We start from the raw sequence: 25765 nt of genomic DNA on the forward strand, positions 1-25765 counted from the left end.
AAATTTAAATGTTTTCTTAACTGGATGAATGAATGAATAAATAAACACATGAAGGTACAGTGGTTAGGACATTCCAGAAACTCAAGGTGAGTCTGTGAATGTTGTGAACTTGGGCTTTGGACCAACCTGCCACCTGGTGCCCCGGGCCAAGCTACTTCTGGGTTTCTGTCTATCCAGTTCTCTGACCTTGGGCATCTCATCTTGAACTCTGTTCAAGTTGGGTACCTCACTGATGGAGCCGTGTGAGTGTGTAGGGGCTCTGGCCGCAGAGCACAGAAATCTGAGCACCGGGGCAGCACTAGCATGGGGTTGGCTTTCCAAGGTCAGCTCTGTCTCCTTTCACCCTTGAAACAGCTCAGTATGCTTGGGTTTTTTTTTTTTTTTTTCTCTCTCCCTACAGTACCTTAGGGGCAATTAAGATCAGCAGCAACATTTGTGCTCTCTGCCTCCAGATCTGAACCCAAGGGAAGCCAGATGTTTTCCACTCCGCATTCCCTTCTCCTTGTGGCCTGATGAATAGCCCTGTTTTTTGAGTCTCTCTGTGGCCTGGCTTCCCTAGATCCCAGAGCCTGGCTTGCAGTCTTTATTTTTAATAGGGTTTTAATAGGTGGCTCCTGTAATTAATTTCATTCTTGTGTTTTCACACTTTCTCACCAGGTGCCTAAAGCCCCCAGGCACTTGGTGGGATGTTAACTGATTTTGAATAATACAAAACAGTATGGCTGTCATTAGATATTACCTCAGCTCCTCTCATTTGCAGTCGTTTTATAATCATTAATTGGCTGGGGCACATGCCCGTTTGGGAGGTCAGCCCAGTCACCTGTCATGTTTCATAGAGGTAGAAACAGAGATATGGAGAAAAGGGACTTGTCCAACCCCCAACAGAGAGTGGGTGTTGAAACTTGTTTCAGAAGCTGCACCCTGAGAGCGCCAAGGCCAGGATCCACTACTCTGTTACGATTGGCCAAACGCGGCTTGTCTCGGGTGCCCCACAGGCGGTTTCACCCTCCCACAAGGACTGCAGAGCGAGTCAGCCCTCAGCGGCTAAAATTACCACCTGAAATTACCCGCCATTCTCTTCAGGGCCCCTTTCCATTTTACGAGCGGATTTATCTGCACAAAGAACGCGTCCGTGATTACTCCCTGATTTAGAAACTACATAGTTTTGCTATTTTTAAAGCCGCCGTTTACAAATCCGTGCACACGTACTCGCACTCCTCGGGGAGTGGGGGTGGGATGGGCTTGCGGTGAGTGAGGACGAAGAGTACGTGCTGGAAAGAGAACAGCGTGGCTCTTGGCTTCCCAGAGCGCCGCGCGGTCCCCTGGGGGCGCACTCCTCGGAGCGCGCGGCGGGGTTCGCAACCGCCAGCTACGTGCGCGGTCTAGACCCTCTGAGTGCCCCCGGCGTCGGACCGCGCAGACCTGCGCTCCCTCCCGCCTGCCAGGCGGAGGGCAAGACCGCCTGGTCACCGGGCCCAGGAGGGAGAGGGAGGGGCGGGGAGACCGAGCAGGTGGCGATTAGGTCAGCCTCAGAACATTCTTGGACCGCTCCAGTGGATATAAATAACCGATGGACAGGCTCCGAAAAATCCCGGGGTGGGGGGCAAGGGGGTGAGGAAGAGGGATTTATTAAGGGGCAGGGGAGTGGCATCGTGGCGATCTGCAAAGATCTACTAACAAAGGGGGTGGAGGGGCGAAGGGATTTAAGAATGAATCGTGGTACAAAATCTGGGAATAAGAACACGGAGGGGGAGGAGCTCGTGCCGTTCTGCCCCACCTCCACTACTTGTCTGCCCAGTCCTCAGAATGGGCCCTTGGATTGGAAAGGAGGGCTGTGCAAGGAAAGGGCACGGCTTTGGAGTCCCGACCCTGCCCGACTACAGATCCTGTGCAAGCTACTAAAGGTCACTGAGCCTCAGTTTTTGCATCTATACAATGGGACTCCTAATGCTTACAAGGGGATGGTTGTGAGCCTCGTGGGAGTTAAGAAAGGTGTGCTTAGCAAAAAGAGTAAGGCAGGGTAGCCCCCAGGCCTCCCTCCAAAGGGAGCCAGTGCAGGCCCGATCCCTTCGCGTTTCCACCGGTCTCCCAGGCTCTGCGGAGGCCGGGGAGGGGCAAAGCCGAAATCTGACTCCCTATAGCCACGCGGTGCCACCCTGGGGAGTCGGCCCTGGCGCTTCTCAGGCGGGAGCCGAGACCCCACAGCCCGCGCCCAGGGAAGCGCCGGTCGCTGCTATGCCGGCAGCCCCTGCCCCGGCCGCTGGCCGGTGGGGTTGCGGCCGCAGCAGCGAGGAGAGGGCGGGGCCGGGGGCTGGGCTTCCCGGGGGAGGGCCCGGCGCGCACCGGGAGGCGGCGGACCCGGCCCGGGAGCGGCAGGACTTGGGCCGGAGCGTGGCCGGACCCCCACCCGCCGAGGCGCCCAGGGAGGACGCGGTGAGTGCTGCCCGGGCGGGGCGGGGAGGCGGCGGCGGGAGCCGCGGCTCGAGCACGCCCTCTCCTCCTCCCGCTCCTGAAGTTTGCGATGGCAGTGACTCCCTCCCCGGGAGCCCCCGGCCACCGCGCTCTGCGGGAGGACAGCAAGAGCTGCTGCCGAGCCGAAGGGGTGTATTATCTGCGGCGCAGCGCACCGGGCGGGGACCTGCCGGGGAGAGGGAGGCGTCGGGGCTGGCGGGCCACACCATCTCCTGGGGCCCCTAAAAGGCCCCAATCCGCCCTGGGACCCCAGTAGGGGCCTTACTCCCCAGCGACCCCTCGCCCTTAGCAAAGGGCCCCAATTCCTGGGGCCGCAACCCCGGGCAACCATCTGGAATTCAAGGCCGCACCGGCCAAGGCTGGGTGCGCCCCCTCCCCTCAGCGATGACCGGCTGGCCCCACCCCCGCCGAGACCAAGTTCAACAAGTTTGCCCAAGAAGTCCTAGCTAGAGCCTCCATGGCTAGGCCTGGCCCGGCCGCTCCGCGTGGGCTCCATGGGCTCCGGGTCGCGCAGCGCCGGGCCCGCAAGAGGGCCAGGTCGAAGGGAGCCGTCCTTAAGGGTTGAGGTTAGAAACGGCAGACCCTGGCCTCCGAGGTTTGGTGTGAGCGCTCCGGCTTTGGAGCGCGTCATCAGGGAGCAGGCACCTCAGGCGGCAGGTCGGGTTTCCAAAAGCGCCCCTTTGTTATGCCCCTCCCTGGCCCTGCCTCCTCTTCGTTCCCCGCGCCACCTCCTCCCCCAGCCTCCCGGGCCTCTCTGGCTGCTGGTTCCAGTCGCTCTTGCCCAAGTACCCCTCTCTGGACCAGTCGACCGGCCCCTTCGGTGCCTTCAAATCCTCGGGGATCGGGAGGGGCAGCTGGGAGAAGAGGTCCTGAGGCCAAGCCTGTGCCTCAGGACAGAGGATGGGCAGGGCAGGGCAGGGCAGCAGTGCTCCCTCCCAGGGGCATGTCCCCGGCTCCTGGAAAGGGTGGGGGCTGGTCTGGTTGGGGGTACATACCAGCCTCAGGTAAGGGAGTGGGTTCTTCCCTGAACTCCAAGACTCCCTACCTTGGCTTAGCAAGCTGTGAGAAGACCCTGCCAAGCCCCAGAGGACTTGTCCCAGCCCAGTAGGTGCTGGCTCCCTGGGCTGGGAAGGTTCATTATCTGCTTTCTGAGCGCTTGCCTGTGGCGGAGCGTGTTCTGGGGACCAATCTGGGTCTCTGCTGGGGTCAGGAGGCACAGGGTGCTGGCCCTTCTCCGCAAGGGCCAAGGCACAAGGCCCACCCCTGCTGCTAGGTCCCGTGGGGCAGTGGGGCCTGGCTGTGCCTGGGGCTTGGGCTTGTGTTTGCTCTGGGAGGCCGAAGGGAGCAGTGCCAGCCCTGCACACACAGCTTGCTCTGTTCTGGGGCCAGAGAGAGGGAACGGGTGGGGGGCAGCTCTCCCGGGAGCCAGGAGCACAGAGGCTGGAGCAGGCAGGGGGCCCAGGCCCCTGGATGCCTGACTGGGACAGCTCTGAGGCCCTGGGATTTACAGCTGCAGCTCGGTTTCTGTCCATCTGGTTGGCAAGTCCTTTCTGGGTAAGTGGGACAGACTCAAGAGGAAGCAAGGGGAAGTGCTGAGGACCCTGGTGGGGCCAGCTGCCCTGCTCCTCTCCTGCTCCGGGCCCAGGCACCTCCACTGTAGGCCTGAGCTCTCCCTCCTGTTAGCTGAGTGGTGGAAGCCCACTCAGGCCATGCTTTCTCAAAGCTGCTCTAGCCAGTGGGTTTCCTGGTCTTCAGGTGGATGTCATTTGTTTTTTCATTCAGCTACTAACTAACTCCAGTGCCTGCAGAAACACAAACTGGACCCTCAGGAAGTCTCTGCCAGTGACTGGGGACAGATCCTGTCCTGTAGTCATGACCCAGTGGGATATAAAGGGGTGAGAGAGGGGTGGGAGCTGGGGATGCAGGAATGGGCAGGGGGCTGGAGAAGGCGCCTCACTCTGAGTTTTGAAGGAAGGGGAGGGATTTATCAGTTTGGGGGGTGCTGTGATAGAGCCCTGCTTTGGGAGCAACAAGCACACCATCCTCCTGGGTCTGGCGGTGTCCCTTGGGCTTGCTCAGAGGAGGAAGTGATTTCCTTCTAGGGGCTTGAACTGATGCTGGGTACAGCTGAGACCCTGCCCAGAGACAGGAGGGGAGTGGCCACATGCCACTGTGTCCTCTAGCCCCTGGGGGTGGTGGCTCTGGGGTTGGAATCTGCCTTGTCCTCCTCCGCAGTTCTGGAGCACACTGTCATAACTGGCTGATCACCTGTCTGACACCCCGTGCTGCCCCATACTCTGGGCTTTTTGAGGGTGGGGCTGAGTTACTCATTATCCACGGAGCCCTTTGGGACCTCACAGTGGATGCTGTGGAGCAGGATGAGTGTCCCTTGTGACTGTCGGGCCCCTCACATTTCTTGTTCATTACCTGGTTTGAGTCTTGTACCAGCCCTGGCACAGAAGCAGACCAGGAGGCGGAATTTCCATCTTAGGAGGGAGCTGAAGCCCCTTAAGAGAGGACAGTATAATGCACTTGCTCAAGCTTCATGGCCAAGATAAGACTCAGGCCTCTTGGCTCCCAGTCTGCTCTTCCCAGCACGGGGAGCTACTGCAGTGTGGCTGGGCACCCTCTGACCTGGCCTGGTCTGGTAAAGGGTCGCCTTGTTCAAGGAGAGGCCACAGAGCCCTGGCTTGGGCAGGCGTCCTCTTGTCTCATCTGCGGTTGGGGCAGTGAGAGGCTCTCTGCCCACTACCCACCCCCCGCCGGCCATGTAATCCCCAGCTGGACCATGTGACCCGACTAGCATTCTCCTGGTTGGAATCTGGCGCTTCTGACAGCAGTTGCTATATCGGGGGAGCTGGGCACCGCCCTGGACACTGTCAGCTCCACCCTCACCCCCTGCTTTGCTCTTGTTAGCTCCAAGGCAGAATCACAGTGGCAGCTTTGAGAGTTGGATACACCCAGGTCCCTGAAGTGAGCTCTAGGCCCCAGGTACATGGAGTGAGGTGGTGGGGAGGGCAGACCAGGGTGAGAGGAGGAGCTTTGAAACTTCCATCTTTGCCCCCACCCTGGGCCCTCCTGGGGACTTCCAGACCCCTGCCTGCTAAGTCCTGGCTCTTAACAGTTCCTTGGGTAGTGGGGATGGCAGTGGGGGGCAAAAGCCAGGGATAGGAGAGGGTCTTTTCCTATCCCCAGAAGTGTGTGTCTGGCTTCCCTGCTTACCCCTCTGCCCTCTACAGCTCTAACCGCCACCATTCCGTGCTGCGGGGACACCATGGCTCCAGAGGAAGATGCTGGAGGGGAGGCCCTAGAGGGCAGTTTCTGGGAGGTGAGCAGCTGGGTCCCAGGTTTGGGGGTGGCACGGGAATGCTCACCCCTCTCTGGGCCCAGTCATCTGTCCAAGGGAGGAGCCTAGCTGTCAGCCCCGGCCCTTGACGGAGGCTTCTCCCTGGTGACACCATCCTTCTCGTATCCTCCCCAGGCCGGCAACTACAGGCGGACGGTGCAGCGGGTGGAGGATGGGCATCGGCTGTGTGGGGACCTGGTCAGCTGCTTCCAGGAGCGCGCCCGCATCGAGAAGGCCTATGCCCAGCAGCTGGCCGAATGGGCCCGCAAGTGGAGGGGCTCCGTGGAGAAGGGTGAGCCTGTGCTTGGGCCTCACTGCGAGAAGAGGGCTGCCGAGGGTGGGGTGACCAGGCAAGGCAGCTTCTTTTTGCACCTCTCGTGGAAAAGTTCGAGGCTTCCACGTCTGCCTTCCCTTTAAAGCGAGACGATCCTCCTGGTTATTCTTGCAGCTGTGCTGTTAGAGTTCCCAAAGTACCGTCATGAGTCATTTTGATATTTCTAACAACCCTATAATGGAGATGGTCTTCTTCTACCCAGTTTTCAGAGGAGAATGTGGCAGTTCAGAGAGGCTAAGTGACTTGCCTGAAGTCACACAGCTAAGAAGAACTAAAGCTTGAGCCCAGGCCTTCTGACTCAGGAGCTTGAGATCTTTCCATCCAAACAAGCTGCCTTCCTTGGGGACGGACACTAGTTCTTCCCTCTGAGGCAATAGAGTATAGTGGATTATACCACAGACCTGGGTTTGAATTTCAGCTCCAATTGTAGCTGTAATGCTTTGGGCAATTAATTTCACTTCTCTGGGCTGCCTTTTTGCTTGTTCCATGTTGTTTGTGACACTGTCTTCACAATGGTGGACAAGGATCCAGTGAGATCTCGTCTGTCCAGGTACAGATTAGGTATTCAGTGAGCAGCAGCTGACATTATGTGTTGTTCATCTTTGCACTTCTGCTCCATGTCTGGCACCCAGAGCAGCACCTGACGAGAGGGGGTGGGCTCACTGCAAGGGGCATCCCCGGCCCAGCCCAAGCCCCTTCCCTCCCTGCAGGCCCTCAGTACGGCACGCTGGAGAAGGCCTGGCATGCCTTCTTCACTGCGGCCGAGCGGCTGAGCGCCCTGCACCTAGAGGTGCGGGAGAAGCTGCAGGGCCAGGACAGCGAGCGGGTGCGCGCCTGGCAGCGGGGGGCCTTCCACCGGCCTGTGCTGGGCGGCTTCCGCGAGAGCCGGGCTGCCGAGGACGGCTTCCGCAAGGCCCAGAAGCCCTGGCTGAAGAGGCTGAAGGAGGTGAGCCTGGGCGGGATGGGCAGCAGAGGCACACGCCTTCCTGGGTCGGCCTGGGGCTAGAGGGGGCCAGAGCGTGGCATGCAGGGTCCAGAGTAGTCCCTGTGTGTGTGCCAGGTCGAGGCTTCCAAGAAGAGCTATCACGCGGCCCGGAAGGAGGAGAAGACAGCCCAGACTCGGGAGAGCCACGCGAAGGCAGACAGCGCCGTCTCCCAGGAGCAGCTGCGGAAGCTGCAGGAGCGGGTGGAACGCTGCTCCAAGGAGTCCGAGAAGGTACTGGCTGAGGGACTGGGCCGGCCCAGGTCAGGGCTTCCTGAGTGCCTTTTCCCGTCCCCAGCAGTTGTATTGCTCTCATCCTCACCTGCCACCTTCTCTCCAGATTATCAGTTAAGGGAGGAACCTGAGAAAGATGATGCTTTACTCAGGAGAGAAATGGTGTGGTTTCGGGCACTGGGATAATCTTCGCAGTTGCGGAGAACTTCCCAGCTCCTTTCCTTTCACAGTGTCCCACCTGGGACAAGTTCTCACGTTGTCTACCCTGCAGAGCGCCCTTCCTCCAGCTCTGCACATCAACATCCTCCCTGTCCTCTGAGGTGCTGCTCAGTTTCCACCTCTTCCGGGAAGCCTCTTCTGATTTCTCCCACTGCTCCCCATAGGTTGACCTCATCTCACTCTCCACCAGACTCTTAAAGCTGCCGTGCCTGAATGTCACCCCCCTTGTTAGGCTCCTGGGGTTCCTCGAGGGCAGGAGCCAGGTTTTGGGACCCTGGTGCCTAGCCCACAGCAGGTGCTCAGTAAATACTAGCAGTACAAGGTCTTGTCCTCACCAGACCCCCTCCTCTCCCACCCAGATGAAAACCCAGTACGAGCAGACACTGGTGGAGCTGCATCGTTACACCCCACGCTACATGGAGGACATGGAGCAGGCCTTCGAGACCTGCCAGGCTGCCGAGCGCCAGCGGCTTCTCTTCTTCAAGGATATGCTGCTCACCTTACACCAGCACCTTGACCTCTCCAGCAGTGAGAGGTACGGCCTGCAGGGTGGGCATGGAGATCTGGGTGATGCTGGGTCTCCTCCATCTCCCCTGGGCTCTGGCTGGGCCGAATGAGATTGGGGTGCGCAGAGGCCCAGGGCCTCCTAGCCTGAGGGTTGTGCCTGGGGCACAGGTTCCACGAACTCCACCGAGACCTGCATCAGGGCATCGAGGCAGCCAGCGACACGGAGGATCTGCGGTGGTGGCGCAGCACCCATGGGCCGGGCATGGCCATGAACTGGCCCCAGTTTGAGGTACGTGTTCCAGGCAGGCTGGGGCTGGGAGGTGGGGTGGGCTCCCACTGGGCTCAGCCTGGACCTCAGGAGGGAGGCTGGGGCTTGGGATGAAGGAGGTCAAGGTGGTCTGGGTGGTCCTGGCGGCCACCAGAGCCTGCAGCCCCACCTGACCCTGAACGCTGTCCCCACAGGAGTGGTCCTTGGACACACAGAGGACAATCAGCCGGAAGGAGAAGGGTGGCCGGAGCCCTGACGAGGTTACTCTGACCAGCATCGTACCCACAAGAGATGGCGCTGCATCCCCACCCCAGTCCCTGGGGTCCCCAGGGTGAGAGCCAGGATTCGGGCTGTGGGAAGGAAGCAGCTCTGCCCCCTGCTCTGCCCTCCTTCCTCTGTCCCTTCCCTTCATTCCCGTCACACCTGAAGTGGGTTGAAAATCGGTGCCAGGTACCTTAGGACATGCTTATGAGTTGTAATGATGCCAGTTTTTATGGTGGTTTAGATTTGCCTGGCGTTTCCCACATTCCCTCTCATCTACTGCTCATGTCAGCTCTGTGTGGCAGGAAGTGTGCCTGAGCTTGCAGGCATTCATGGCAGAGGTCAGGCTAGAATCTTGCAGCTTTTCCCCACCTGCCTCTCCCTGGGTTCCTCCAGGAGGTGAGCCCTTGGCCCTGAGTCCTAGGCTCTCTCACTCATGTTCCTTGTGCCCTGAGACTGCTCCTTTGTCCTTCCCTCTCTAGCAGCGGGCAGGATGAGGAGTGGTCAGATGAGGAGAACCCCCGGAAGGTTGCTACTGGGGTCCGGGTGCGGGCACTCTATGACTACGCGGGCCAGGAAGCTGATGAGCTGAGCTTCCGAGCAGGTACCCTGGAACTCCTTTCTTGATCCTTTCCAGACTTCAGCCCCTCCACCCCTTTCCCCTGCCCCTTTACTAGCCTGAGCAGGATTGTGGAAAAGGGAAGCCAGACATCCACTTATCAAGGGCCAGTTCTCTGACTCTTATGGCTGCTCTGGGTCCAGCCCCCAGGAGTCAGAGTGTCCGCTTGGAGTCCTCATCTGCCTCTCGAAGTCATCAGCTGGGGCCTGACTGCTGCACTCAGGGTGGGGGGTGGAGTGGCTGACTTTGACCTCCCTCTGCCTGAGCCAGGTCTCTTCTATCTGGGTTCTCCGACTACCCCCTCCCCCTCAGTCCTTGACCCAATTGCAGGAATGGGGCTGGGCCAGGACAATTGCCAGTGACCAATCCCCCTTCTCGCAGGGGAGGAGCTGCTGAAGATGAGCGAGGAGGATGAGCAGGGCTGGTGTCAGGGCCAACTGCAGAGTGGCAGGATTGGCCTGTACCCTGCCAACTACGTGGAGTGTGTGGGGGCCTGACCTGCCCTGGCAGCCCTTCTGCAACGTTTCTCCACCCTGGGTCAGAGGCCAGCTTGTCTGGACAGCCGGACCTGAGGGCCCTGAACCATCCTGCCCCTGCTGCCCCTCTGTCCCTTGAGGAGGGAGGAAGTCCTGGGACCCAGGGAACGGGAGGGGCCTGTGTCTAAGAAGGGACTGGTAGGGAAGGGCCAACTGAGTCTAGGCTGAGGGGAAGATGGGGAGGTCAGGAGGTGACAGAAGGGCCCAGGGGTGCCTGGGCCTCCCCAAGAGTCCTCCAGTCTCCCCAGGAGCTGTGGACGCAGTTCCTGATCTCTGTGTTTTGGGGTTCCTGGGGTTGGCTTGGGGTGAGTGTAGTTCTGGGCTAGCAGCACTCTTCTGTGACTTGTTCTAGTGTGTATTAAACTTGGAAGAAAAACCAAAACAAAACAGGCTTGTGTGCATCTGTTTCGCTATTCCACCCTTGCCAGGCTGCCGAGGGCATCTGGAGAGAGGCACTGAGGGGAGGTCGTGGGCCTGGACTATATTGGGGGGGCGGGGGTTGGGCGAAGGTCTGCCAGCCTGGTACCTGTTCTGGGACTTCGGGGTGGAAGTCCACCGAAGTAACCTGGGGTGGAAGGGACTCGAGATCAGAGTTGGTGTGAGCCATCCAGGCATGGTGGAGACTGGGGGCTGAGTTCTGAGCCGGGCGGGAGCCCAGCCCGTTTATCTTCCAGTCCAGGCCGGCGGGACTACGACTGCCTGGTAGGACTGTTAATCATTACTCACCATTCGGGAACTGGCCTGAGCTAGGGCCGTGTGCGGGTCCTCGCAACCCACGCTTCTGTGAGGTGGCTCCACCTTCTGGGGATGGCGGGGCCTGCGGGCGGCTCTGCGGCGAGGTTTGGGTCTGTGGGCCGGCCGTCGCCCCGCCCCGGCTGCGGATTGGCCCCGGCGCGGCGCGGCGTGGATTCGGGCGACCTCGTGGGGCCCGGGACGCTGACGTCTCGGCGCCAGCTCCGCCCGCCGCCCATTGGTCCAGATCGGGACAAATCACTCCACCCCTCGGCGGGCCGGCCCCCGCTGAGGCCCACCCACTGGGCCACCTTCGCGGACGCGGATTGGCCCGTGACGGGACCCGTCGATCGCGCTGGTGTCTGGGAAGGAGAGAAAATGGCGGCCGAGCCGAGCAAGACAGAGATCCAGACCCTTTTTAAGAGGCTTCGCGCAATTCCGACCAACAAGGTGTGTGAGAGGGAGGCGCGCGGCGCCCGGCGCCCGGCGCCGGCCGAGAGGGACTCTCCCGGCTCCCCTGGTTTCTGAGGGAGGGAGAGGGCCCGGCGCGGGCTGTTTTCCTGGGGTGTCAGCGCCTGGCCTCGACTCGGGGCCCCTGACCATTCGCTCATCTCCTTCTCCACCCAGGCCTGCTTTGACTGTGGCGCCAAGAATCCGAGTTGGGCCAGCATCACGTACGGTGTGTTCTTGTGCATTGACTGTTCCGGGGTGCATCGCTCCCTGGGCGTCCATCTCAGCTTCATCAGGTGGGGTCTCCTCGCGGTCGGCCGGGACTGGGTGCTCAGCAGGGGAGAGTGGCTGCCTGGACTTGGACCGCCCTGAGTTTGGTGTTCGCCAGCTTCTCACGGGAGGCAGCCGCCAGCGTGGGCCCCTTGTTACACAGGCGGTTCGTCTCCGCGTCGGGGTCAAAACTCCGTTATTTCCTTGTGGTCAAACTCGACACTCCAAGCGTTAGTTTCAGGGAAAAGTTATCTGCGTTGTTCTTGTTGTTGATGCACTGGAGCGAGACTGTGGCTGTCCTTAAGGGAAAGGCCGAGTCCAAGCTTCGACCTCCTTTCGCATCTGGAAAATAATTAGTACCTTTTGGGTTAGATGAATGAAGAGCAAAGCTTTCCTGGACAGGGTAGAGTGGAGGAAACAGGGAGGTGGCTGATGAATATTTCCAGGGTGCCTACTGCAGCCCGAGGCCAAATGACAGGTGTGGGTTTGCCAGGGAAGCGTCTCCTGGAACCTGCTGGTAGGTGACACACAGCCCTTGCACACAGGTCCACAGAGTTGGATTCCAACTGGAACTGGTTCCAGCTGAGGTGTATGCAGGTCGGCGGGAATGCCAATGCGGTAAAGCTCCTCCTTACCATCCTCCTGCCCCCGTTCTCCTGCCTGGGTACTGACTTTACAGTGACTTCTTGGAGGCCCTCTCAGTTTCTCTGTTCAGAGGATTCTCTGGTCTATGGCAACACTGTACACTATTCTCTAAACTTGGAGATTGGTCGTTGTTCTTTTCAAAGGAGCTTTGGATTCAAACTAAACTGGACAGACGTTCTTGGGGGGAGAGGCCAAGGGAGTTGGGGCCTCCACAGTTGTCTGGGTCTCGTGGGCCTGGATGAAGGATGGGCAGAGTGGGTACAGCATGCTGTCCTCAGGCAGAGTTGAGTGAGGTCTGGGCTTCAGTCATTCATCGTAGAGGATGGGAGGCTGTGTTTTTTGTAGGAGTTTCTGAGGAACTTTATGAAAAACTGCTGGTGTCAATAGAGCGTATTGTCCTGTATAAGTAATAACCAGACTGTTAGAAGGAGGTGCCTCTTTTGCTCTGGGGAGAATCACCTGTAGCATGTTCTCCTCTCTTCTTTGCTCACCAGACAGCCTTCTTCCGCCAACATGGATGCATAGCCAGTGATGCCAACACCAAATATAATAGCCGAGCTGCCCAGATGTACCGGGAAAAGATCCGGCAGCTGGGGAGTGCGGCCCTGGCTAGGCATGGCACTGATGTAAGTGCCTGTTCTCCCGGGCCGGGGTCGTGGGGTAACGGGGAATATTCAGAGTCCTGTGTTTCAGTTGTGTCTTCTTTCCAGCTTTGGATAGACAATATAAGTAGTGCTCCCAGTCACTCCCCAGAGAAGAAGGACTCTGATTTCTTCTCGGAACACACTCAAGTGAGTGCCCGCAAGGAACGTTTCCCACAGTTGTTCCTGACAGGTGGTTTACTTACTGAGGCCAAGGCCCACGGTCATGGGCATGGATTCCATTCGCCTTGGTGTGATACCTCATACAGGGAATGTTTGGGGCCCACTGCTGGATAGACTCAGGTGTTTCCTCTTCCCATGAGTAGGGGTGCAATGTGGCCCTCCTTAGGAACACACCCCTATAAGCTGGGGTGGTAGGGAGTACGAGAAGCTTCTTAAAGGCTTGAGGTATCAGGAACCCCAGATAACTTTTCCTGGATTCTTCCCCTATGAGAAAGGCACTGTGCTTGGGCACAATGAAGGGATTCCCTCTCAAGCAACCTACCCCTGGGAGGAGGTTTCCCCTCTTCCCACCCCCTGGGTGCTGAAGTCAGACTCTGTTTGAATCCCTGCTCCTCTACTTAGTCTTTCTAGTGTGGTGGCTAAGACACCTAACGTCAGTCTCTAAGATGGAGAACGTATTTACCTCATAGGCTTGTTGTGATAATTAAACATATTTACATGTAAAAACCCTTTAGACTTGTACCTGGCACATGGTGAGTGCCCAATGTGATTATTAAATTAGGGGAATGGGTTTTGGCTCTAAGTAAATAGTGAAGGGGTGGAGATGGCTGCTAGTTTTGTGCTGCTTTCTTCCATAGTGAATAGCAACTATAATTTTGATTGCTGACCTCCAGTATTCTTTCCTCATGGGCTTGGAGTAGGGCCTTGTACCCACAAGGTATTTGGCGCTCTTTGCCAGCAGGAATGGTGGCTCATCAAGGCTTCTGTCATCTGGCTTTTCAGCCCCCTGCCTGGAATGCACCAGCCACGGACCCATCAGAGACCCAGCAGCCAACCCCATCTGCAGAGAGCAGTGGCCTGGCACGTGAGTTTAGCCCAGATTCCAGCTATGTGCCTTGGTCCTGGCAAAGGACTTGGGGCTAGGAATGGGACACCTGGCCAAGGTAATGGGAGTGAGGGGTCTCCTACTATCTCTGGGTGGGCTGGGATTCACTTAAGTCCCTCGGAGGAGGTGGTGGGCATTCTTTCTCTATTTTGGTGGCCTCAGAAAGCTGAGGAAAGCCGGTGCTCCTACTTTTACCCCATCACTTCCCTTAAGGGGAGGTCATAGGAAGTTTTGAGTCTCCCACCTGATTCCCATCATTGCGTCCACAGAGCCGGAGCACGGCCCCAACATGGAGCTGCTTGGCACCTCACCCAAAGCTTCTCTGGGTCAGTATGCCAGCTGGCAGGTGTGGGGTGCCTGGGAGAGGGTGGGCCTCGGGGGTTCTTTTCAGATCTGCTGCTGCCTGATCACGTGGACTGAGGTCCCAGGAGACTGAGCATCTGATCTCTCTGGAGTGGGGCTTGGGATTGAAGTTGTGGCTGCAACATCGACCACAAGGACTTGAGGGCAGGCCCTTGGCGGCTGGTGTCCCAGGCCTGGGGTCTGCCTCTGGGGCTGGGGCTGGGGCTGGCCAGCGTGAGGCCGGACACCTAACCCTGGGGGCTGAGGCAGGATTGGCCTGTCTGGTCCATTTCATGAGAAGGGGGACAACTCTGAGCTGTTAATGGCTGGAGGCAACATTGTCCTTTCTCGGCCAGTCCCTGGCCTTTCAGCTCTTTTCTACTCTTTTCTTGATGTCCTTCAGACTTAGTTCAGGGTGAACAGTCCCTTTGCTGCCCTGGTTTGTTTTGTCGACCTTTGGGGATTGGGGTAGGAAGCCAGCAGAATGACCGTCAGTCTGACCCCATGGGAAGGCTGGGCATGGCCTGGTCTGGAGTGAGGCTCTGTAGAGGCCTTTGGGCTTGGGAGCTATATGGAGGCTCTGAGGTGGGACCCCCTGTTAGCCACAAGTCTGTTTTTCTCCAGAGTCCATGTATCTGTCACCTAAAGGGGCTCTTCCTGCCAGAGGTAACCAACAGCTGCTTGGGGAGCCCCTTGCACGCCCGCTCCCTGCTCTAGGAGCCAAGGCTGGTGTTTGGTGCTGCCCCTGCCTGGCAGTCTTCGTGTTGCGTCAGGGACTTTGTCTCTGGTGCTTCAGGTCTAGGTTCTTAGGTCCATCGGCTGGGAATCAGTAACCTCCTCTAACCTCGTCTGTCTTGGCTTGGACGTCCTGACACCATTGGTTGGAGCTGGTGGTGGCAGCTTTGCCTTCCCCTGCCTGAAGCTGTTCTTTGTAGAAGCTCTTGCCAGGAAGCTGCATGATGTGGACTGAGCTGCTGCCTTTGACCTCCCTTTGTCTCTGCTCACGCCCCACCCTCTTCCTCACACAGAACTGAAAACCTCCCTCATTGGCAAGAAGAAGCCAGCAGCAGCTAAGAAAGGGGTAGGTGGGGATTGGCAGTATGGCAGAGTGGTTAGGAGCTGGAGTCAGGCGCCTGGGTTCCCCCTTTGACCTGACCACTTACTGGCTGTATGACTGGTAAAGGTGCTTAGTTTCTCTGCAGCTGATCTGTGAGGGACTGTCAAGATGCTTGTCTCTAAGGGGCTCCTGGGAGGAGTCAGTGAGATTGTGCACATAAGTGCTTGGCACATCCCGGGCCTGGTAGCGTTAGCCGTTGTCCTCTGGCCCCCAGGCCTCTGCTGGGGTTGTGTGGGCCACCTGAGGCTCAGCTCCAGCAGAACCACTGTTCTCCCTCTCCACCATGCTGACGGGGCTCCTATTTTTTTTACAGTAAACTTTAAGAAGGAACCCTTTCCTTGTGGGTGTTTCCATGCCAGGGAGGGGATAGAAGGCATTGTGGTTGGCAAAGCTCTCATCACATAATTCTGCCAGCTGGGTGCCAAGAAAGGCCTAGGGGCCCAGAAGGTGAGCAGCCAGAGTTTCAGCGAGATTGAGCGGCAGGCCCAGGTGGCAGAGAAGCTCCGTGAGCAGCAGGCGGCTGACGCCAAGCAGCAGGCCGAGGAGTCCGTGTGAGTGTTTGCCGCAGGTGCCCAGCGCTTACGGGGTTGGGTGGGCAGGTAGGACAGGTCGGGGTGGTGCCGGCCTCTGACACGTTTGTTCCCTCTAAGGGTTGCCTCCATGCGTCTGGCCTACCAGGAGCTTCAGATTGACCGTAAGAAGGAGGAGAAGAAGCTACAGAATCTGGAAGGGAAGAAGCGAGAGCAGGCAGAGAGGTTGGGCATGGGACTCGTGTCCCGAAGGTGAGGCTCAGCTTTGGGGTGTGGCAGGGAAATGCCACTGTTCCCCTGGGAACCATTGGAGGTTCTTCCCAGCAATTTGGGGTTCTAGGCTTAGTCTTCCTCCAAGGCTGAATAGATGACTTTGCTTATTGTCTTCAAGCCCCTAGTGTAGTGCTTGGCACATAGTAGGTACATGCTCGCTAAGTATTTGTTGAACGAATGAAACACAGGATCAGGTGCTCTTTTGATATGTCCAAGAAACTAGGGTGGTATTTCTTTTTCTTTTGTTTTTTAAAAAAATATTTATTTGGCCGCACCGCGTCTTAGTTGCGGCATGTGGGATCTTTAGTTGTGGCATGTGGGATCTTTAGTTGTGGCATGTGGACTCTATAAGTTGCGGCATGCGGGATCTAGTTTCCTGACCAGGGATTAAACCTGGGCCCCCTGCATTGGGAGCATGGAGTCTTAACCACTGGACCACCAGGGAAGTCCCTAGGGTGGTGTTTCTTAAAAAGGGTGCTAACGGCACTTTGAATGGCAGGACAGTTTTCTCAGGAGCTTCCCAAGAATCGCAGGGCTTTCAGCATTCCTAATACCTGTCCCCTAAATGCCATTAGTGTTACCAGATACCATAACACCCAGAAATACCCCCAGACATTCATATGCCCTTTGGTTGGGTGGTACCCTTCCTGTTTCAGGACCACTGGGTTTATGTTGCTGTGGTTTTCTTAAAAAAAAACAATAAGAACAAGGGCTGCTAACCAGTTCTCTTATGCATTTTGTTTGCTTTACAATAAGAGTTAGCGTCTAGAGATTTCAGTAATACTAGATTTTTTATCTCTCTTAAAAATTGGAATATTTGGCAGCACCAGGGTGAGCAATCCTGGCTACAGTGAGCTTGTGCTAAGTGGTGTCTGCTCCTTTCCAGGCGGCGTGAGCTTCGCCAATGGCCTTATTTACTTAAACACAGCAGTCCTATACAGGACTGTTTTCCCTTTTTACAAATGAGAAAATTGAGACTCAGAGCAGTTAAGCAATTTGCCTAAAGCCCAGAAATCTAGTAATTGATACAACTAGATTTTGAACATAGAACTGTTTGATTTCATATTTAGTATTTGTAGCCATTATGCTCTACTTCTCTGGAAGAAGATACAGCTGGGTATTTCTACTTAATCTTTCAGGACATGGCCAGTTGGATTTAAGTTATTCCCTTTTAGTCTGTGTGCTACTAGTGTAACCCACAGCTAATCAGGGAGACAAAATTTTATCCCAAAAGGACTTTCCTCTTCCCTGTTTGGTCACAGGAATGACTGGATTAAAGGGTATATTTTAAACTTTTTTTTTCTTTTTTGTACTGCAGTAGAATCATTTAAACCCAGCCCACCTTATTTAAAACCCTATTGCAAAATATTCACTCCTTGGAGTTCCACCAACCAAAAGCGGTAGATATCTTTTAATGAATTTATTTAAATGAAATTAATCATTAAAAGCCTCTGTGGAGCTTAACACAGGAGGGAAGAGAGGCATCACGAGTTGGTATTGGCTGCCAAATTCAATGCCTCTTCTCATTGGGAAACCAAATAGCAGATCCAGGCTTTAGTGCATAAGGCCAGACTCTCTACTTTGAAATGCTTTCTTCTTTAAAAAAAAAAAAATGATGGGATAATTAAGAACTCATCCTTTGATGCCATTAGACTCATTTCCCTGGTTCTGGGGCATTTTTCTTTTTTTTTGTTTTATGCGTCTATCTTGGTGAAGGATGTGGCTTATGGTGCAGCAAGTTGAGGCCAGAAAGCCCTATTATTTGGTGCACATTATCGTTAAAATTAAAACAGGCCAAACAGTCATTTGTCAGGGAAACCCTACTTTGAGAAAACAAAGCTGATGTATTGACAGGTGAGGAGTGCTCTCCAGTTTAGCACAGTTGCTGGCACTCCCTGCTGGGTCTTGCCCAGCCCTGGGCACAGTCAGGGGAAGAAGGTTCTGGGTGGTGCTCAGTGAAGGAGAACCCAGGTTTCTGCCAGCAGCTGGGCATCTTCTCTTCTCTTTTTTTTTTTTAAATAAATGTATTTATTTTATTTATTTTTGGCTGCGTTGTGTCTTCGTTGCTGCGCTCGGGCTTAGTTGCAGCGAGCAGGGGCTGCTTTTCGTTGTGGTGTGGGCTTCTCATCGCGGTGGCTTCTCTTGTTGCGGAGCACGGGCTCTAGTCTCACGGGCTTCGGTAGTTGTGGCTCGTGAGCTCTAGAGCGCAGGCTCAGTAGTTGTGGTGCACGGGCTTAGTCGCTCCACGGCATGTGGGATCTTCCCGGACCAGGGCTTGAACCTGTGTCCCCTGCATTGGCAGGCAGATTCTTAACCACTGCGCCACCAGGGAAGCCCTGGGCATCTTCTCTTGTGCAGTGACACTGATGCTCACTCCTGCTTTTCTCCACAGTTCTGTCTCCCACTCGGTGCTGTCTGAGATGCAGGTGATCGAGCAGGAAACCCCAGTGAGTGCAAAATCCTCCCGCTCACAGCTGGACTTGTTTGACGATGTTGGTACTTTCGCCTCTGGACCCCCAAAGTAAGGCTATTGTTGGGGTGCAGACTTGGCTACCATGTTCCTCATCAAGCTTCTCTGAGCCACTGTACTGTCTCCCCAGGTACAAGGACAACCCCTTTTCCTTGGGGGAGAGTTTTGGTTCCCGCTGGGATACAGATGCTGCCTGGGGTATGGACAGGATGGAGGAGAAGGAGCCGGAAGTGACTGTCTCGAGCATCCGGCCCATTTCAGACAGGTGGAGTGCTCTGGGCAGCTGTCCAGTAGGATGCTCTGTGACGGTGGCAGTGTTCTGTATCTGCACCGTTTGCTGTGGTAGCCACCAAGTATGTGGCTAGTGAGTCCTGAAAAAGTGTCTAGGGTTAATTGAGGAACTGAGTTTTTAATTTAATTTGAATAAATTTGAATAGCCCCATGTGGCTAGTGGCTACCAGATTAGAGAGTGCAGGAATCAGGCTTTGGTTTGAGCTGTGCTCTACCATCGCAGGAAGCCTAGTAGCCTCTTGTGCTTGAGGTCCATTTCTCTGGCAGGAGGAGCCTGATTTTATGCTTCAGTTCTGACCTCCCAAGGATTATGTGTCTCTGGCCTTCATCTAGTAATTTTTTAAAAGCATATTCCATGTTAATCGGGGTAGTCCTTAACTGATAAATTACCTGCAAATAATCCATTTGTAAAATGGGGACATAACTAATGACTTCAGAGCTGCCATAAGGATTAAATGTAATGAAACTTACAAGACACCTAGCTCAGTGTCTGTGTCAGTGCTAGGTGGGAGTGACCGTACACCTTTTCAGCCACACTGGGATGCTTTTGAGAGTAAAAGGGGGGTAATGCTATAGTGATACTATTGCCTGGTAGCAATGGGAGGAGTCAGAGCTGTTGTCCCACGTCCACCCCTCAGAGTCACAAACCGGAGGGAAGTGGAAAGTCGGAGCTCAGGCCTTGAGTCGAGTGAAGCACGACAGAAATTTGCAGGAGCCAAAGCCATCTCATCTGACATGTTCTTTGGGCGGGAGGTGGATACTGAGGTAAGTAGAGTTGTCCGCTTACCTGAGCCTGGAGGCAGCAGGTAGAAGCAGAGTTTCTTCCCTACTGTTTTGGGCTTTGGCACCAGGGTGGCTGGGCCTGGATGAGTTCTTGGGTCATTGGCCCAGAGGCCCCGAGGCCCTGCCTTTCCTTCACCGCAGCATGAAGCCAGGTCCCGGCTACAGCGGCTCTCAGGCAGCAGTGCCATCAGCTCTTCGGACCTCTTTGGGGACATGGATGGCGCTCATGGAGCAGGTAGGCGCCAAGCGAAGCCTGTGAGCAGAGCTGGAGGGCCCCCTGGACTGGGACGGGCTTCCTGCCGGGCTCTGGGTCACCCTTTCCCTTGCTTTGACAGGTAGTGTGTCTCTGGGGAACGTGCTGCCCACCGCTGACATTGCCCAGTTTAAGCAGGGTGTCAGGTCTGTGGCCGGGAAGATGGCCGTGCTGGCCAATGGTGTGATGAATTCTTTGCAGGTGAGGCTGGGGCTGCTTGACCTGGGGTGGGAGGAGACCGAAGGGTGATGCTTGGAAGTTGGCCTTCTCCACCAGATGCAGACGTAGCTGCACGGTAGCCCTCAGCCCGAGAGAGCATTTTCTTTTCCTGAAGGGCAGCTTCCTTCCTTTGAGCTTGGTACCAGGGCTGGGCCTCTCCCTAAGACGATGCCATGTCTGCAGTGATTTTCCCCCACTCTTGTCATCTGTACTGTTTCTCCTCCCTCTCCAGCTTCTGTGAGATCAGGCAGGGTTTCCCCCTTGGGATCTGGCCACAACCCCTTTCCTGGGTCACAGTAAAATAGAAAACAATCTCTGCCAGGGTGAGATTGGTGCCTGATTCCCCCGCCTGCCAGTACCCCAGTCCCGTGGGGTGTGTTGGGGGAGGGTGTGCACGCTGGAAAGCTGATGCAGGTTAGAGACTCTGACTTTGTTTTTTCTTTCCCCATCCCCAGGATCGCTATGGTTCCTACTGATCCAGGCTCCATGGCTCAGACATATGGTGGTGACAGCAGCAAAAACCTCATGATTCCTAGGCCTGGGATGCTTGCCTTGTGGAAGCTGGGGAGGAATTGTTATTTTATACCTGTGGTGTGTGAGTGGGTGGCCTTTGAGGATCTCGGGTGAGGGATGGGCAGTATCAGCCCCAGACCTCTGCCTGGAGATTGAGCCCTGTATTTTCTTCTTCTCACACTCCCACCCCTGTGTGCTAGATTATTGTTAATCCAGTCCTGCCCCTAAAGCTGCTGCTCACTTGTCCTGCCACACTGGGAGTGAGGGGAGGGAGTTCCCTCAGGATGGCTTATCCTGGGTCCAGGCCTTCCCCGAGTAGGGAAGGTAAAAAGTATAAGGCTTTTTGGCTGGCTCTAGGATCCTTCCAGCTTGTCTGGGTGTTTGGCCCCTGTCCTCTGGAACCAGCAGGGAGGTCTAGAAAGAGTTCTGCTGTAGATCGGCCCCCAGGGGAGGGAGGCTCTGGACTTGGCTGCTGCTGTTGCTGCTCCAGGGGTCTCTTCCGGGCACCAGGAGAGGGCAGGGGAGGGGAAGGACCTTCGTCTGGGCCTTACTGAGGGCTAGAGACTTTACCTGGTACCGAAAGGTTTCATTTGGGATCAGACTGGATCAGAAGATCCGAGTGATCTTCTCCTGTCTCACTGCCCCTTTTTACAGTGATCACTTGGAGGATTACTTCTCCTCCTGGGTGTCTTGGAGTCCTCCCATACCATCCATTGTGGACCACAGGACCCTCTGTCCCCTCCTGAGACTCTGTCCCTTCTTCTCTTGCTTGGTGGCCATGGTGGGTCTCATCTGCCCTGTGCTCTGCTCTGGATGCTGTGAGTGTAAAGCTGGCAAAGAAAGCAGAGGACGTGAGGGACAGAAGGCAGGCTCCTGGGGCTCAGCTTTCTTCCTCCGCATCATCTGGGTCTTGGGGCCTGGACAGCACCCCACCACTGAGAGCTTGAGGCACCTACAGAGCTGCAGGTCTCACCCCTCTGGGCCACACACTGTCATCCTTGGTGCCATCGTCCCCTGCCGTGCCGGCAGCCTGGGCCCGCCCCACCCCGTGGTTGAGGGTTGAGGTCCCAAGCAACACAGACCACTGTTCCCACCACCCCCTCACCCAAAGGGATGTGACTTTCTTTCTGGACTGTTTGTATTGAAACTAAGTGGTGTCAAATAAAGCCCCGACGGGGCCCTAGGCCTCTGTTGGTCTGAGTGAAGTAGTGTCCTCTCTGGATCCTGCCTCCCTGCCCAGTGCAAGCCCCTCGCCTCATTCTCTGGGCTCCCACCAACATGGGTAGGGCGTCGGTGCCGAAGCTGAGGGCACTCTCACCGGGGCCTCCAGCTGGTCCCTTCTCTGAAAGCCAAAGGCCCCCGGCTCCTCGGCCCTGTGCTGCTGTGAGGTCCGGTGCAGCCTCGATCAGGACAGAGCTGGTATTAGTTGGCCTTTTAACTCACCCACTGAGCCATATGGCTGCAGGCAGGCGAGCGACTTCAGCAGCGTACACCTCATCCCAACGGTAGGCTTGGTTGGGGATGTGTGTCTCAGTGGAGTTAAAAAAAAAAAACAACACAGACCTTAATGGAACCCTTTTCAGTCTGGGGGGGTGGGGGGGTGGTGTGTGTGTGTGTGTAAACCCCTGGCTTGGCAACTGTTTTCCCCTATAAGGGCTTTTGGAACATCTCTGTGTCACCTTAGGGGTCTTCGGGGTACAATTGTAAACCACTGGTCTGGGAGATGGGTGATTTGAAAGGATGGGTGGAGGGAGCCATGGGGGCTCTAAGCCAGTGATTTCCAAAGTGTGGATCTTGGAGCTTTGGAATCATCTGGAGTGTTCATGATGGAGATTTCTGTGCCCCACCCCAAGCTGGAGCTTGGTCATTTGCGTTGTAAGCAAGCTCCCCAGGTGACTGATGCATGTCAGGATTTTCTAACTGCTCTCAATCAGCTGGAGGCTGGAGATGACTGGTCCTGAGTGCTCACCACATGGCTTGGAACTCCCAGTCCTGGCCCGGTGCTGCAGAGCTTTGGGAGCCAGTCCCTGTAACTATCCAGGGGTGCTGGTCTGCGCAGGGAGGAGCCCAGGAAAATGTGTGTGCTCAGTGGCTTCAGAGGAAGCGGCCCTGTTTGGGTCCCTAGGTGGGTGTTACTGCCCAATTCAAGGACCCCTGCCCAGTTCAGGGAAGTTGAAGACCACCTGCCTTACCTTCCAGCCTTGGCTGGAAGCTGGTACTCCTCGGCCTGTCTTGTTCACAGCTGCATCCCCACTGGCCTAACCCCGAGCAGGTACTTAGAAAATGCTTAATGAAACTCTGGTTGAGAGGCTCTGCAACGCTAACGCTTCGTGGCCAGAGTCTCTAAAGTTATGGGAACCTGGCCTTGAACCGTCTGAGCTTGTTCCCTGAAGGTCCATTCTAGCTGTGAGGCACCTTTCCCATGAAAGGCCGAGGTCTTATGCAGGAGGTAAGCCCCTCTTTGCCATTATCTGAGGCAGTTCTCCAGGCTTGAGTGGCCCTCTGGCCCCCACTTCCCAGTCCTGCCAGAAAAAAGCTGGAACTTGGCACCAAAAAAACTTGCCCCTTCCCTTCACCCCTCAGTCTAGTGGCTTTAGACTCACCACTTACCAGACACAAGGGACTTTATTCATTTCACATATTTAACTGTTAGACACAGAGGAGACGAAGCAGTGTTTGAAAGTGAAATTTGTCTTTTCACCCACCCTTCTCCATCTTACGGCTAGTGGCTATTCCTCCAGCAGAAGGCCACCATGGCTATATCCTCCTAATACTTGCATCACTGGGTGTCACCCTTTACCATGAAAGGTCCTGCATGGTTATGCACGGTCTCCCCCTTCCTGGAGTTGCTGTGAGGAGATGGGGACTGTCAGCAAAAGGCTAAAGCCAAGTCACCTTTCTGGTGGCCTCAGCTCAATCTGCTGTCAGCTTGGGGGCCTGATGAAAGGCTGACAGCCAGGAGAGTAGGCTGTTAACTTGCTAGGTTCACTGCTTAGCTTGGCTGATCATTAGAAGCCCTCTGGCGGGTCTCTGGGCTGGGGCCGTTATTTGGCCTTTTCACCAGCAGAGGGCAGCATGGCACGGGGGTGGGAGAGGAGGTGGCCTGGAGTCCCAAGGGCTGGAGGGGCGGGGGTGAAGGGGGGGCGCGGGGGGCGGGGGAGCTGGGTACTGGGCGTGGTAGACAGGACCCTTCAGACTCCTCAAGTCTCGGACTCATCTGTTTCTTCAGTGGAGCCATCGCTCTCTGCATCCACTTTGCGGGTGTGATGCAGGGGTCTCCAGGGGGAGCCAACCCGGGGAGGGGTCCGGGCAGGCAGGCAGCTGGCCTCTGGACCGGCAGTGACCGAGTTGACCAGGCCTGGGATCTGCGCCAGCCTGAAGAAGGGAAGAAGCCCAGAGGGCAGCGAGGTGCCTCCTGTCCAGAGACCAGGACCTTCACACTCACTCTTGCATGTGGATGAACCCATGGGCTGTATTCCCAAAGGACTCAGAGAGGATCCCTCAGGCCTCTGCTGGCCCCCAAACCCCTCCCCGACCGATGGACAAGTGCTGTGTGTGTCACCCGTGACGGGGCACTACCGTGTCTGACTGAGGTTTTGTCCCCACAAGGGGGCAGCATCTTCCCACCCAACACTTACAGCCGTTCTAGTTCCTCATCCAGAGCTGGGTCGTGCATCAGGTCCCCTTTGTCAGGCAAAGCTCCTAGGAAATAATTGGGGGCACAAAACTTAATCTGAGGATCCTTCACCCGGGCTGCAGTCACACAGCCCCATGCCCAGCAGATGCCTCTGTGCCCCTCACCTTCATGTCTGCCTATTCTGCCAACCCTGGGAGAGCTGATCTAAAAGCTTTGGGGAACAGAAGTTTAAGAGGTCTGCTAGGGGGGCAGTAAGTCCTAGGTACTGCTGGAAAAATTTAGTGAAGCCCACTGCCTACCCTCCCCAGTCATAGCTACAAGACATCCCCAAACCTCAAGGTCATTGCACAAACAGGACGATCTCCTTCCAAGACTAGATGGTGGGTTGTGAGCTGGTACTGAGGGTTTGGTCCTTTCTTGAGGCCCCAGTTACTGAACTGAAAAGGAGCCACAGACACAGGATATAGCCCAGGCCCCAAAGACCATAAGTTATCTAGTTTTGTGCCTCTAAATCAGGGTGACCCCACTTTGGAGACAGAATGGTCAAGAACGCTGCCTCAGCCTCTCCAGGGAGGGTCCCAGGGTGAGAAGAGAAGGCTGGGTCAGGATCAGACCAAACTCTCCTCTGCGTGTCCAGAAGCCGCCGGGAGGGGAGCCGTCCCTTCTCTGCCACAAATCTCTTTGAGCTGGTTTCCTCAGCTATAAACCAAGGGAAGTAATTTTTGGATACTGGGGAAAGGTGAGAGGAGAGGGTCTAGGATGCTCTTTGGAGCAGTTAACAGTGGGAGGGAAGGTAAAGCTGAAGTTTGTAGATGGAAAGATTTTCTTAACAGCAAATGGTTCGAGAAAAGAGCTTTACTGGTGGTCAGAAGCAAGATGCGGCTGCTGGCCGCGCTAGTCTCTAGAAAGCCTCAATCTTACAATTATCCATCTGGCTCTAGTTCAGTTCCTGACGTTTTCAGATGATGCCTCCTGGCCCCTTTTGTTCTAAGTGGTGTTTAAACTATGGTCCGATGGAACCCTCTTGTTGTTTTGTGTCTGTGAGTGGGTGGGGTGCCTTGAGGGGGACGAAGGGAACAGGACAACCCCTCCACAACTGGCTGCACCTGGGGTACCTCAGGTCTCTATTTCATACACTGGAGATGCAGGTGAGGGTAGAGACCATACGCTTCTTTCCATCTCCCACCTGCCCAACATTAGTGCTCTGTGAAAGAACTTAAATGAATGACTGTCCTTCGTAAAGGCCCCAGAAAACGTGCAGGCATGACGTTAGTCTACGCTGTGACCCAGATGCTACTTAGCTTTTCCTTTTTCTTCCTAGTGGCTGACTTGTGGACAGGAAGGGAGGGTCAGTTACCTAGGAGTGTAAAAGAAAACCTAAGCCAATTCCCCACTCCCTGCCCCCTTACTCTTGACTCCTATTTGCCACATTTGTATTCCTCCTCCAGTTGGTGACCTTGGCTACCAACCTCATTCAGCTGAGGGGTCCCCAGACCCGTGCACTGTGCCTGAGTGGACCCTCAGTCAGTCCTGTTGAGGTTTGTGCTCCTGTGCACCCAGGCCACCCCTAGCAGGCTCTCTGTCCTGTAAGACCTAAAGCATCTAGCCCAGCACTTGGGCTGCTGTGGCTGGCATTTAACGAATGTTCAGTTTCCTTCTCTCGACCCCATTCCCTCAACTGGCAAAAGTCTTCTTTTGAGACTCAGGAACCTGAGATCTCCAGCACACCTGGATATCTCTTGAGGAGAGAGA

The 25765-nt window shown here is 55.9% G+C and overlaps 3 protein-coding genes across 15 annotated transcripts in view; 2 read left to right on the plus strand and 1 right to left on the minus strand.

The window, feature by feature from the left end:
* The first annotated feature begins 1705 nt into the window (after positions 1 to 1705).
* On the plus strand, positions 1706 to 10159 carry PACSIN3 (protein kinase C and casein kinase substrate in neurons 3). 8 transcript variants are annotated; one of them, XM_057553522.1, is made up of 11 exons: positions 2324 to 2433; positions 5389 to 5463; positions 5712 to 5800; positions 5954 to 6110; positions 6863 to 7098; positions 7213 to 7368; positions 7947 to 8122; positions 8263 to 8383; positions 8557 to 8693; positions 9106 to 9227; positions 9624 to 10159. In XM_057553522.1, the coding sequence occupies exons 3-11, from the start codon at positions 5747 to 5749 to the stop codon at positions 9737 to 9739; spliced, it is 1275 nt and encodes a 424-aa protein (XP_057409505.1). In that variant the 5' UTR covers positions 2324 to 2433; positions 5389 to 5463; positions 5712 to 5746; the 3' UTR covers positions 9740 to 10159. The 8 variants fall into 8 exon arrangements, with proteins under 8 accessions (XP_057409508.1, XP_007181240.1, XP_057409506.1 ...); XM_028166226.2 differs by lacking the exon at positions 2324 to 2433 and adding an exon at positions 4275 to 4367; XM_007181178.3 differs by lacking the exons at positions 2324 to 2433; positions 5389 to 5463 and adding an exon at positions 1884 to 1904.
* A 657-nt stretch (positions 10160 to 10816) lies between these two features.
* On the plus strand, positions 10817 to 21581 carry ARFGAP2 (ADP ribosylation factor GTPase activating protein 2). 4 transcript variants are annotated; one of them, XM_007181170.3, is made up of 17 exons: positions 10817 to 10960; positions 11138 to 11256; positions 11776 to 11848; positions 12370 to 12501; positions 12586 to 12666; positions 13483 to 13564; positions 13855 to 13911; positions 14552 to 14593; positions 14956 to 15008; positions 15459 to 15595; positions 15695 to 15826; positions 18240 to 18368; positions 18448 to 18582; positions 19247 to 19373; positions 19533 to 19626; positions 19727 to 19845; positions 20319 to 21581. In XM_007181170.3, exons 1-17 carry the CDS (start codon positions 10889 to 10891, stop codon positions 20337 to 20339), a joined length of 1605 nt encoding a protein of 534 aa, XP_007181232.1. In that variant the 5' UTR covers positions 10817 to 10888; the 3' UTR covers positions 20340 to 21581. The 4 variants fall into 4 exon arrangements, with proteins under 4 accessions (XP_007181232.1, XP_057408956.1, XP_007181233.1 ...); XM_057552973.1 differs by having other exon boundaries at positions 19731 to 19845; XM_007181171.3 differs by lacking the exon at positions 14552 to 14593.
* The window catches only part of CSTPP1 (centriolar satellite-associated tubulin polyglutamylase complex regulator 1), a 202422-nt gene continuing 194934 nt past the window's right edge, over positions 18278 to 25765 (minus strand). For 2 of the 3 annotated variants that reach the window (XM_007181173.2, XM_057552975.1), the window contains 2 exons: positions 24015 to 24078; positions 22989 to 23751 (listed from right to left, as the gene is read on the minus strand). In XM_007181173.2, the coding sequence (XP_007181235.1) occupies positions 23577 to 23751; positions 24015 to 24078 (239 nt within the window). In that variant the 3' untranslated portion in view covers positions 22989 to 23576. Of the gene's footprint in view, positions 18689 to 22988; positions 23752 to 24014; positions 24079 to 25765 lie in introns of those variants that run through there. The other variant, XM_007181174.2, reaches the window with a different exon arrangement.

Source organism: Balaenoptera acutorostrata, chromosome 9 (assembly GCF_949987535.1).
Source record: "Balaenoptera acutorostrata chromosome 9, mBalAcu1.1, whole genome shotgun sequence".
Classification (NCBI taxonomy): domain Eukaryota; kingdom Metazoa; phylum Chordata; class Mammalia; order Artiodactyla; family Balaenopteridae; genus Balaenoptera; species Balaenoptera acutorostrata.

Coding starts and splice junctions, on each gene's coding strand:
- PACSIN3 (XM_007181178.3), top strand. CDS start 5,747: ATGGCTCCAGAGGAAGATGCTGGAGGGGAGGCCCTAGAGGGCAGTTTC. Junction 8,384..8,556: donor TGAACTGGCCCCAGTTTGAG/GTACGTGTTCCA, acceptor CTGTCCCCACAG/GAGTGGTCCTTGGACACACA. Junction 8,694..9,105: donor CAGTCCCTGGGGTCCCCAGG/GTGAGAGCCAGG, acceptor TTCCCTCTCTAG/CAGCGGGCAGGATGAGGAGT.
- ARFGAP2 (XM_007181170.3), top strand. CDS start 10,889: ATGGCGGCCGAGCCGAGCAAGACAGAGATCCAGACCCTTTTTAAGAGG. Junction 12,502..12,585: donor TGGCTAGGCATGGCACTGAT/GTAAGTGCCTGT, acceptor TCTTCTTTCCAG/CTTTGGATAGACAATATAAG. Junction 13,565..13,854: donor AGAGAGCAGTGGCCTGGCAC/GTGAGTTTAGCC, acceptor TTGCGTCCACAG/AGCCGGAGCACGGCCCCAAC.